Raw genomic sequence first — 13,264 nt, forward strand, 5'->3', positions numbered from 1 at the left:
AGTGGACAGAAACTGTGGCTATTTAAAATTATCTGGATCTTTGTTCCTTCTTTTTCTCCTTTTGAATTGTGTTCCCTTATTTCACAAATATACCTCTGTTCTCACCTTAACCAGCCTGATTTCACCTTTTCTTTTGAGCTTCCTAATCTCCTTCAAATCATACATAATAGCTCCCAAGTTTTTATTTTAGTAAGAGAGGTTTGAAGTCTTCTCTTGCTCCTGTAGTTAATCCTTCTATGTTCTTCTAGACAGTTTAAAGCAATATTCTGTTTCTTTTGCAGTTTGAAGAGGGCACTAAATATGTGGTTTCTTGGAACTGGTAAAGATGATAAACCACTGTGGGCATACCTGTAGTCTCCAAAGTTTGGGCATGGCTAGGGAACTAAATAAATTATCTGAAAGAATTGAAAATTGCTATAAAAAGATCTAACAAATATGGAAGCTTTCGTCTGATAGAAAATTAAATGATCCATTAGCGCACCAAAGTTCTATAATACACAAGGAACACTGCTGGTACATAGAGTATTATGAAGATCAGAACTCAGTTAGTTTCACCCAAAAATTTTTGTTGGAAAATGTGATCAGTGTGCTAGTTCTTCAAGAGTTAATAATGATCACCTTGGAGGGATCTAGCCTTAAAAAATTCTTTATGAGTAGTAGTAGATAGCCTCACTAGGATAACTACATTTTGAAAGTAACTTACAGTCTGTTGCAAACCCCACAAAATAAATCAGACTTAAAAACTTTGGTCAAAAACAAGTCATTGTAAGATAAAATGACCTATCATAGTTGCTACTTACCAGACCAGCCTCATTTGATTCTTAAAAAAACACATCTATTTTCAAAATGATAAGCATTTTCTGCTACTGAAGAGACTTAAAAGAATATTATTAGATAGGTGTCCAAAGAAGGAATTCCAAAAATTATATTTAGCAGCAGTGGTCTTGTTTGGATATAAATGTTCAGCTTTATCTGAATATAAATATATAGCTGACTGATTTCAAAGAAACATACATTTTTATGAGCTCTTCTAATGGTCTCCTAAAAGTTCCCCATTTCTCTAGTCTCAACATCTCTCAAGTCTTAGAAATACTTGTGTGAAAAATTGAGCCTTGGCTGGCATCTGGGAACTTGAATTTTGAGAGGGTTCTCACCACTTCCTAACTAAGAGTGTTCACTGTGCCTAAACTCTTTGCGCCAACAATGTGGTTTATGCTGGACATCTGTTTTCCTCCTGGGAGTCTGGATTTGGTACATGCTAGGTAGAGGGTCCCTACACAACCGGTCTCCAATAAAAACCCTGGACTTGTAAGCTCAGGTGAGCTTCCCTAGTCTATGACATCTCACACATGTCACACTTCATTGCTGGAGGAATTAAGCACATCTTGTATGAGTCCATGGGGAGAGGACTCATGGAATCTTGTGCCTGGTTTCCTCCAAACTTCGCCCCATACAACTTTTCCCTTTGCTTTGTTTGGTTTTATATCCTTTCACTGTAGTAAATGGTAGCCATGAGTAAGACTACATGCTGAGTGCTGTGAGTCCTCCTAGCAAATCGCTGAACCTGGGGGGAGTCTTGGGGACCCTGATACAGGAGTTTAGTTTAATAACAGATGTGATGTCAAGGCAAATTCTCTTTCCATTAGCTGGCATACTAGTAAGCCGTCTGTAGTATGAAATCAGTTGACTGAGTTCTAGCAGGAAACCAGGCAGAAGAGTAATTAGAAAATCACCTCTTTCCTAAGGAAAAAAATGATCCTTTAAAAAGAAACAAAGTCTTTCTTATTAAGCAAAACACACTCGCCCTACGGATAAGTGTACTCATTTGGAATGTTTTTGACTGCCGGAAACTAAAGACTACTACAGTGGTTAAAGAAGTTAGTTATTTGTCTCACATTAATAAGAAAAAGTCTGAGGAAAAGTGTCCAGGCGTAGTATGGTCGGTCACAAGTAGGTTTTTTTCTATCTTTCTGCTTCACCATTCTTAGTGTATAGTTTTTATCTTCATGGTCACAAGGTGACTGCTACACTACCAGGTATTGTTTGATGTCCAGTCATCAGGAACAGGAGAAAGTAAAGAGCAAACACCTCCTCTGGAGCCTTCCCAGGGAAGTCTGTCTCTATCAATTTGGCCATCACTGTGTGATACGGACATCCCTAGCTCCAAGGGGAGCTGAAAATGCAAGTATTGCACTTTCCAGCCTTTATAATACTAGAAATAAGGGGTGAGAGAGTTGGAATGGATGTTGAATGATCCACATAAAGAAGCTGTCACGATAAGTCTGACATTAATGCAAAAGAAATATAAGATCGTTGTGGACCCCCCCTGTGTGGATACCTTAACTGTAAGGCTGAGAGATTAAAGACCATGGTAGTTTCTCTTTAGTGAACTCCTCACCCACAATATCACAGCTTTGTTCCTGAGCTTTTCTCTATGTGTCACTGAACAATTTCCTGGGGGTAAACTCTTCTGAACCTGGAAATTACATTACTGAGATAGCAATAATCTCTTTTTATCTTAAATCTTTTATGAAGTGGTATGAAAAGAAGAAATGCATTGCACTATTATCTGAAGAGATGAGACAAAATACTAACTCTGCTTCCCCCGCCCTAACCCCATCTGTTTTCTTCTTCAGAAGCTGTAGACGAAACCAAACTTAAGGAAAGTGCCCGGCAGGATGAGGGTAAAGGAGAAGAACGCGAGGCGGACCAAGAACATGCCTGAACTTTAAGAAATGGCTTTCCACATCCCCACTCTCCCCTCTCCTGAACCCTGTCGCTCCTCACCCTCTTCTCAACTCCTCTCTGAAGTTTCCCTTCCTGTCCTGCTCACGTCTGTGAGTCTGTCCTCTCCCACCCACTAGCCCTCTTTCTCTCTGTGTGGCAAACATTTAAAAAAAAAAAAAAAAGCAGGAAAGATCCCAAGTCAAACAGTGTGGCTTAAACATTTTTTGTTTCTTGGTGTTGTTATGGCGAGTTTTTGGTAATGATGATCCAATCATTTTGGGAAATTCTTGCACTGTATCCAAGTTTTTTGATCTGGTGCGTGTGGCCCTGTGGGAGTCCACTTTCCTCTCTATCTCTCTGTTCCAAGTGTGTGTGCAATGTTCCGTTCATCTGAGGAGTCCAAAATATCGAGTGAATTCAAAACCATTTTTCTTTTCCTCCTTTTCAATGTGATGGAATGAACAAAAAGGAAAAAAATCAAAACCCAGTTTGTTTTGAAAATAAAGAAATAAAGCAAATGTGCCAATTAGCGTTAACTTGCGGCTCTAAGGCTCCTTTTTCAATCTGAATATTAATAAACCATGAGAATAATCAAACTCCCAATGGCTCTGTGTTTCTGTTCCACCTTCTCATGAGTTGGTTTGACACACTGGGATTCTTACATTTTATCTTTGTTCTGGCCTCCCAGTCTGCCACCAACCACCCTGACAAAGAAAAGATGGATGAAACCATAAGGCTTCAGTCAGAACCAATGGCATAGGTCCTTGATGGGGCTCTTGGGCGCTATTTTATTTTGTAGGGCCGCTGTAACAAAGTACCACTGGGTGGTTTAAACAACAACAGACATTTATTTGCTAACAGTTCTGGAGGCTTGAAGTCCAAAATCAAGGTGTTGGCAGGGTTGATTCCTTCTCAGAATTGTGAGGGAAGCATCTGTTCCAGGCCTCTCTCCTCAGCTTGTAAATGGCCATCTTCTTCCTATGTCTCTTCACATCGTCTCTGGGTATCTCAATAGCCAGATTTCCCCTTTTTACCATATTGGATTAGGGCCCACCCTAATGACCTCACCTTAACTTTATTACCTCTGTCCAATCCCTGTCTCCAAATAAGGTCTCATCTGAAGGTATTTGGGGTTAGGATTTCAACATGTGAATTGGGAGAGGAGGGGCACAATTCAACCCATATCAGGCACTAAGACTTGCTTCTACTAAAATCACTTCAGCGTATTTTCATGACTCAAGAGAAGTATCCAATGGAAAGTTATTCTAGGTTTTGCTAAGTTAAATAATGTAAGACATGCATAACTCTTAGAAACCCCCAGGCTTTTGTTCAGATAATTTATTTTTAACCCAAGTATTGACATGGTCCATTTAATTTTTTTCAGTTTATTAACTTCTGTTAGTCTTATCCCCACACAAGGCAGCTGACAGACTCTTGATTAGTCAATCATTGTTCCTGCCAATGGTGATAGTATACAAAGAAAAGGTCTATATTTAGCACATCTATCCTTTTCAAATTTCCTTCCAGTTTCTGTTTTCTAATACCCTCTACTAGAAGGTAAACAGTTCCCATGAGAAACAAAACAATGTCCCTAAATCTTGAAGCATCTGATGGTGTTCTTTTTCCCTCTAAATTTCCTAAGTCAATCCTGGTACAAATTCTTAACACGTCATACTCTGTCCTGACCCTGATTCTCATAGACAAGCATTGCCAATGGACTCCCTTAAGCTTTCTGCATTCATCTGCACATAGAATTTCCCAACAAGGAAGAGAAAATTGTGTCAAAGCCTTCAAAATAATGAAGATCGTGGAAATAAGTGATCTTAGGAGATACAACCTACACCTTGGTAACTCTGCTCAGCTTTGTGTGGAGCTGGTACCCAGTTAATGCTTTGAAGAAAGCTGATGTCACGTGAAAGATGAGTCCTTACTGGATCAAGGGGTTTTTCCTCACCACTGACACTAAGTGGAAGAGGAAATCACGAGGAAAAAGGACTATAAGGAAAAGCATAAAAAGGTCAAAAGGAAAGCATCAATAACATATTAAAACAATTAAAGAGTTTTGAATTTATTCTGAGTTGGTGTGATTTCCACAGAAGACTTTGCAAGTACCTGGGACTCAATCTTGATTGGATTATGGTCTCATCAGATGTGAGAAAAGGTGTTGAAAAATGTTATCCATGGGTTGGAGCCATATTGGCAGGATATTGCTTTAGGAATTGTTTTACCCCAAAGTTTTTTGGTAGGATAAATGCTTTCATTTCTTTCCCAAATCTACACTTCAAAGCAACATTCCTGTGACCTGACACAATTCAACTCCTTCAAAGTATAATTCTAAACTTCTTCCACTGAATCCATATTCATAGAAAATAATAGCATATGACCTTTTAAGTCTATATTAACATACACTGTTCAGTGGTCTTACTAGTTGTGTCAGAGTTGGAATTTTGTTTTTACTTATGAATATCTATTTTTATTTGATTTTTAAAATCTTGTCTCCTTAATAGAATTATAAAAATGGAGGAAGACACATCAGAGAGGCTTGTAATGATCCTAAAAGACATGCCAAGGTTAACTGCAGCCCTCACACTGGTACAAAACAATGTGACTCAAATATATACACAGCACACACAAAGTCAGGTGATGCTGGGAAATATAGACCATTCAAGATACAAAAACAAATAGATTCTAAATTCTGTTTAGAATTTGATGACTCTAAAACATCTACATCTGGATTACTGTTTAAAAAATAAAAACTAGGTTGAGGACAAGTTAAAAATCCCTCAACAGTGACAAGTGATTCTTTCAGGTGGTAATAAGATTATATTCTGGGCACCAGGCCCAATATTCAATTTATAACACAACCATGGCCATGTCTGCATGAAGTAAACTCTTTGGACCGAGCTATGTTATTTAGGTCTAAAATGTTCTGGCATGACGTAATACATTTGATCTCTTTGAAGATGAAGAAGTTTCTAAAATAGAACCTTTTATTCCCATTGCCCTACACACACTTTGCTCATCCTTCAACCTTTTCCACCATCATCCACCCAGTGGCTTAGTTCAGAAATCTAGAAAGCAGCCTGATTCCTCTTTTTCTCATGTAACATTTAATTCATGAGCAAACCTGCTGATGTTGATTCCAGAAGAGAATGAGGATAAAACTTGTGCCTGCTGTTCTGACCAAACCTATAATTTCCGTAGTTACTTTGAGGTGATCTAAGGTTTTTTGGTTGTTTTTTTGTTTGTTTTTTTAGTAGTAGTCTCTTCCCATATTCAGCTCATAAGAGAGACTGAGGGGGGATTACCTACCTCTCTATCTCAACTCCCTAGAGAAAGGCACGCTGGAGCTCTCAAAAATGCATTATTTCCAACATCAGCCAGTCCCAGAAAAGCTGGTTTTGCAGTTGGCATGGAATCCTGAGCAACAGGAAAATCAGATTAATGAATGATTTCCATAGAGCATTATTAAGATCACCACAAAGTCCATTAACTTTTTTTTTTTTACCTTCCATACATTGTCTGTTGTCATGGAAACAGCTTCTGCTAAGCTGCCTATAAAAATAATTTAATGATTGGTGACCCTTCTAGCTAAATGTTAGCTAATGAACATTAAAACTGTGGGCTTTTTTTATTTCAAAAAAACTCACTTTTTTTCCCTAGGGGATTAAAACTCATGCCTGCCTATCATGTAGGAAAAGGCTACATCCACACTCACCACCTCTTTCAGTCACATATTTACTTGTATATAACTGCAATTTTGTGCTTCCTTCCTAGAAAGAAATTCACAGTCATAAGGAATGAGGGCAAGATTATAGCTATGAGAATGATGAGTCATTAAATGTTCTTGGAGAATTTTATTAAAGTGGCAAGGACATTTTAAATGTACATCTTCTAGCAGATTGGTTACCTGGTTTGTTTTTTTACAGGTATGAGTCCTTGTTGGTAAATACAGCATATTTAGTGTCACAGATGGTACCTTACTAAGTACATCTTTGATGAAGTGAGATGCCTCCATACAAAGAAAAATGTTGCCAATTAACATTGCCTTGTATATAATCAGGCTATGAAAGCACATGGGAGTGTCATAAGAACCTTAAAATAATTTTATTGTTTAATTACCCAAATAATACTCTTTCATTGTAGAAAGGTAGAAAATATAATTTAAAAAAGAAGTTAAAAATAATCTACAGTTTACCACCCAGAACTGAGCATCTAACCATTTAGAGATACATCTTCATATTGACTGTCTGTGTGCTTATCTGCCTTCCTCCTTTCCCATATATTATCCACTTATCTATTAAGCTATATTCATATGTGTATATAGATACATATTTAAAGCTAAAATAGGCTCATGCTGTACATATTATTTTGTAAACTGCTTTCCACACTGCAGACATTTTCATTCAGACTGCTAAATAAGAGAGGACCTTGTGGTTTCCATGGCTGCTTTCCAGTGCCTTAGTGAAGCCTGAGGTAAAAGGAAAAACGTGCAATTCTGTATACACTTATTAAAATATCATTCTGTATTTTGAAACAAATAGGAAGTTTAATAAAAGCTCTACAATAAAAAACATAACTATATAGAAAGCTCCACGTTGCCCGATCAGTTGGCACACCACCGTCAGCCCTCACAAACCTGCCTGCTGGTGGACATGGGCCGTGTTGCTAGGCCAGGGAGCTGAGGGTTGATGGGGAAGGAATGGTGCCATTGTGCAATAATGCAGGGTCATGAAACAAACAAAGAACAAACAAAATTTTTTATTTGAAATTTTAATATTCTGTTTATCATAGATATTTTTACATTAATTTTGATTTTTAAAATATTGCATTAAATATTATTTATCTTGATCACTCATTTTTTGATATACCTCACTACCTTCACCCTAACCCTGGCCCTGCTGTCCCAAAGGGAATGCTAGAATCGTGTTCTCTAGATAAACATTTTCTAATGATGGTTGGGCAGCTGTGATTATGTGAGGTCTTGGTGATACCCAGGGACTGTAAGGCTTGAGAGTGGGTTGGCCCATGAGGACCTGAGAATTAAATGTCTAATATTCCCAAAAGTTTCCTTGCTTTAGACAGATATAGACACCATGGAGTGGTTCCAAGTTGGTCAGGGCTGGGACGAACTGAAGAATTCATGACCTGGGCTTCCCTGGTGGCACAGTGCTTGAGAATCCGCCTGCCAATGCAGGGGACACGGGTTCGATTCCTGGTCCGGGAAGTTCCCACATGCCGCGGAGCAACTAAGCCCGTGTGCCACAACTACTGAAGCCCGCGCGCTTAGAACCCAAGCTCCGCCAACAAGAGAAGCCACCGCAATGAGAAGCCCGCGCACCGCAATGAAGAGTAGCCCTCGCTCCCCTCAACTAGAAAAAGCCCGCGCGCAGCAACGAAGACCCGACACAGCCAAAAATAAATAAAAAATAAAATAAATAAATGTAAAGAATTCATGACCTACCTTAACATTCTGAAAATAAATTAAAATAAACAAGAATAATCTAGGGCTGCCAAACCAAACTACCAGTTTGCGATGCCTGGCGGGCTTTCACCACCCGTCCCAGCTGTGTTTATCTCCATGCTGGGGAGAGCACGGTTATAAAGCAAGACTCAGTCACTTCAAAACTCATGTTCATGAAGGGCTCATTGATCGTACACCATTGGTACAAATTTATTTTTAAACTCTAGATAAGAAGATGATGGATATTTCATTTTATGCAGTGAAGTAAAAAGAAGGTATCTCTCTCCCTTGGAAAATTTTTTAAGCCTGGAGGGAAGAATTATGCTTTCTAAAAATTCCCCACCATATTAGGGAAAAAATGATGCAGAGTAGAAACAAAAGGAAGAGTTTTGTGTCTGTCTTTTTTCTACCCTCATGGTCCTTCCCCCTTCTTCCTTTAGTAAGTAGAATAGGGTAGCGCCTAGAAACCCAGGAGTGTTAATTAAGCAAGGGGGGATAGGCAGTGGCAGGGTGAGGAAAGCAGCACCTGGGTCTCAGCTCGTACAGCAGCAAGAGGCAGGGAAGGCTCTAAGTATCGCTTCCACCCGGGAGGGAAGTCAGCCTCTGCCTTAACACTGGGGTCACCAACAGTGCTCTGCAGTGCTGCCCTTGCCGAATTTCTAAACTCCTGCCAGCCTGGACCTAGGAATCCTGCCTTCCCCTCCCTGATGTAGCCCACCCTGTCTGCATAAACGATTCCTGCCAGACTGCAAACTGCTTAGGTGTGGGATTTTTGTCCTACTTAGTCTTATACTCTGGTTACCCAAGTGTCTGAAAATAGCAGGCAGATACGAAATAAATGCTTCAAGAATGCACGAATGGACGAATGAATAAATGAATGAAAGGGCTTTGATTCTTGCCTGTCACTCTCTACCACTTTTTCCCTTCCTTCGGTTTTGCAAACTTCCCATGGGAGCTCCAAGTTGCAACTCAGGCCCCTTGTCTGAGAAGAGAGAGAAGTATTTGCCTTAGAACCTAGCACTCTCGTGTATCTACCCAATGATGAACTTGGGGTAACAATGGCTACATGACTCTCTCAAGTCTTGATTCAGTCACTCAATGGAGGCTGAGAGATTCCAGCCACAGCAGCCTCCTCAGTGTCCCTGCTTGCTCCACTCCTGACATTGCATCTTGGTCCTCCATTGCCACTTCTGCCCCTTCTATTCCTTCTGCTTGAATGCTCTTCCCTAGAAATCCACGTGACTCTTTCAAGTCGGTTCTGAAATATCACCTTCTCATCAGAGCCTCCCAAGAGCAGCTTGCTCAATATTTTCTATCACCCTTTCCTCTGAAAGTATTTCAAGTAGAGATAAGTCTTATCTCTATTAAAATACTGTATCCTTTACTCAATTGCTTTATTCACCTATCTTCCATCACTAGACTATAAGCTTCATGAAATTAAGAACTTTCTCTCTTTTGTTTCTGTTTCCAGCTCTTAAGACACTGCTTGGCATTTAGTAGGATCTCAGTAAATGGAAATGAATGACTCTCTCTCAAAACTGTAATCACAAATTTTACTTTAAGTGTTTTATTTAAATTTGGCACATGCTTTTTGACCTTATCACTTTTAAAACAATAGAGTTATCCATAGGGCAGTGTCTCATAACATTACTTAGCAGTGGACGTCTGTTGTTCTTGCCCACCTGACATCCTTTCCATTCCTCTGGCAATAGACTACCTCTTTCTTATGTTGAATCTAGGCTGTTTAGTTTTAATGGAGCTGACTCAGAATCTTTTCCTCTCCTCCTCAACATAGGATAGATATAAGAACCAGGCCTGGCCAATCACACCATACATCTCCTGGACACAGGGATTGGCTTAAGCCAGTCCTCCCATGGAATTTTCTGCCAGGGATAGCAGGAAAAAAACATTTTTCCTGGTAGCATTTCTAGACAAGTGAATGCATTTCACAGATGACTGTTTTCTCACCACATGGAAAGAGCCTACCCCCAAAATGGAAAGAGACACAGTCCTGGTAACATTGTTTGGCTGCCTAGTTCTAACAATGCCTGAAGCAAGTACTATTCTTGGACCTTTCAGTTATATGTGTTAATTCCCATTTTTGCTTGAGCTAGTTTGAATGGTGCTTCTGCCATGTACAATGTAAAAAATTCCTGATACATCAGTCCCTCCTTCTTGCCCCAGCTCCAGTAACCTCCCACCCAGTTGGTCCTGGTTCCTTGGCCCCTGGACATTTTCACAATATCTGTGGCATAAGCATGGTGATTTGTTGTCCAAGGTATATAGTATATCCTCATTCTTCCCTCACATGTTGATTTGATATTTTCAAGATTTAACTAACAAACTGAAAATGCTGAGAGACAATACCATTATGGCTACTGAGGAGGAAAACATGGTAGCCAAGGTTGGAAGTGAGTTTCAGGGATGCCAATGACACTTTCCCCACCCCCAAACTCAGAGTGAAAGTCATAAAGCATGTTGTATATTTAGAAGAATGGGATATTGGATGTGATCTAATTTTGAAATCATAGGTATCACCTTTAAATATCAAAACTTATTTTACAACAGAACAGCATATGGTATGAAAGTAATTATACATCTTAATGAACATGGATCCTTTCCTATGAGCAAATTATGTTGAACAAATATTTTTAAATATTTACTCTGGGTATGTTACTGTTATGCTGCAATAGAATGGGTGTTTAATAACATAAAAATTAGTATAATTTTTTTGCCAGATGAGAAAGACACTATATATATATATATACATATATATATGTATATATATATATTTATACATGATACACACACATATATGTAAATATGAGTATATATACATGTATACATATATACATATTTAATATGTGTATGGTGTGTGTGTATATATATATAAGTGTATATAATAATTTGATACAGTGTAGAAAGTGAGATAAGAAATAAAAAATTGAAAACAAAAATAAAAACAAAAACACTGGAGCCTCACCTTAACAGCTGTAATAAAACCAGTTGTCACTAGTATCTATCCTGGATTTTTTCTAAAGGAATCAGGATATAGGAAGAACTCATTTAACCAGGGTATCACTTAAAATAGGGATGATTACCCAGCACCCCAGGCCTGCTCTGGAAAGGGGCTTTATTGTATTCCTGAACAGGCAAAGTCATGTTGTTTTGCCTCTCCTCTTTGCTGGCCTTTTCTCCAAATAGTCTTTGTGATGCATAAGTTGGTGCTATTGCGTCATGTTGTATATTATTAAGTTTAAATCCTTATCTGCTACTTTAAAGCCATTACCAGGGCAACTCAGATGGACTCACTTCTCCTAGTTATACATGCTCAGTCTCTGTTTTCTGACTACTCTGCAGGAGCCTAGAAGCTGCTACAGTTTCAGGACATCAATTGATTCCACAGAAATGTATTAAACCCTTGCACTGCCCTAAACACAGGAGATAGCACAAGAAATAAGACATGATCCATACAGTTAAAGGATGCTGACATGAAACAAGGGCAGGGCAGGGTTGTGAGGGCTGCTGTAGGGGAATAAACAGTTCTGTGAGAACCAGGTAGATGTGTACCTAAACTGTGCAGAGAATAATAAAGGCTTCCTGGAGGACGGGAAGAAGTCAGAAATGCTTAGTCTTAAGTGATGAAGAAGACTGTTGGGTGAAGAAGTTGGAGAGAGATATTCCAGCCAGAGACAACACCCTTAGACTTAAAGACACAAAACAACTTGATAGAATTGGACATGGCAAGAGGTCTGTATGTCTGGAGATTAGATTATAAGGGGATATGTGGTTTTGAGGCTGGAAAAAAGTGCTGGAATTATTTGTAAATTGTTTAGAAAACTAAGGAGTTTTGACTTTATTGTAAAAATAATTGGTACATAGGGACTCAACTACTAGAATCCAACTGGGATAGAATTCAAGGGGTTTGTAAACTTAGATGGAAAATAAAATACATCTTTATTTTTACTGATTATTATGTAAAATAATAATTATTATAGTGTTTCCTTCTGTCTTTGTCTTCTTGGGCTGCTAAAACAAAATACATAGACTGAATGGCTTAAGCAACAGACATCTATTTCTCACAGATTTGGAGGCTGGGAAATCCAAGATCAAGGTGATAGTAGATTTGATTCTTGATGTGGACCCTCTTCCTGGCTTACAGATTGCCACCTTCTTGCTGTATCTTCACATGGCAGAGAGAGAAAGAGCTCTGGTGTCTTTCTCATCCTACAAGGGCACTAATCCCATCATGGGGGCTCCACCCTCATGACCTCATCCAAATCTATTTACCTCCCCAAAGCCTCACATTTGATACTGTAATGTTGAGAGTTAGGGCTTTAGTCTACGAATTTTTTTGGGGAAAAGAATCATTGAGTCATAACACTTTCAATTATGAATGTAGCTAACAAAATATAGTGGTACTGAAACGGAGCAGGACCCTATGGTCCTCCCCCCCCTCCATGTCCTCAGCCTGCCTTTTGTCTGTGGAAAAAATTTAGCCAAAGAACAAGTTTAATCGGACAAGTGAGAAAATGCAGAAACAAAGGAAAACAGTCAAAGGAGACCAAATAATAATAGTTTAGTCATTTAGCATAGTCAAGGACCTTTAGTTCCTCCTTAAGGGCTATAGATAATATTCTGAGCCATATCCCATGAGCTGTCTTATAGATACTGAAACCCCCCACCAAGTGGAAGAAGTTAACTACATGATGACCAGGCTGTAACCATGACATAAGCTGACACAATTCCAAGAATTGGCCTCAAAGAAATGGAAACAAACCTGCTCTGGAACTGAAGATTAACTGTCCCTAAAACAATCAAGATGATGCAGGTCAGACCACTGTTGACCAATTTCAAGATGACTGTCAGATCTGACTGTATTATTTCTGCATGTAGCCCCCTCCCTCTGTCTATAAGAGCTCTTGCCCCCTGACTGATGGGAGGGGAGTCGGCCTTTGGGCAGGCGTCCGCCCTCCCCCCCATTTGCCGGCATCCAAAATAAAGCAAACTTTCCTTTCCACCAACCTGGCCTCTTTAGTGGCTTTTGAGTGGTAAGCAACTGGACCCCACTTT

At 39.2% G+C, this 13,264-nt stretch overlaps 1 protein-coding gene across 1 annotated transcript in view; it reads left to right on the plus strand.

Annotated features, from left to right (window-relative positions):
* The window catches only part of GAP43 (growth associated protein 43), a 60,353-nt gene extending 57,417 nt beyond the window's left edge, over nucleotides 1-2,936 (plus strand). Inside the window, exon 4 of the mRNA XM_061192731.1 lies at nucleotides 2,637-2,936. Within this exon, the coding sequence (XP_061048714.1) occupies nucleotides 2,637-2,725 (89 nt within the window). The 3' untranslated portion in view covers nucleotides 2,726-2,936. The remainder of the gene's footprint in view (nucleotides 1-2,636) is intronic.
* Nucleotides 2,937-13,264: the final 10,328 nt, after the last annotated feature.

Source organism: Eubalaena glacialis, chromosome 6 (assembly GCF_028564815.1).
Source record: "Eubalaena glacialis isolate mEubGla1 chromosome 6, mEubGla1.1.hap2.+ XY, whole genome shotgun sequence".
Lineage (NCBI taxonomy): Eukaryota > Metazoa > Chordata > Mammalia > Artiodactyla > Balaenidae > Eubalaena > Eubalaena glacialis.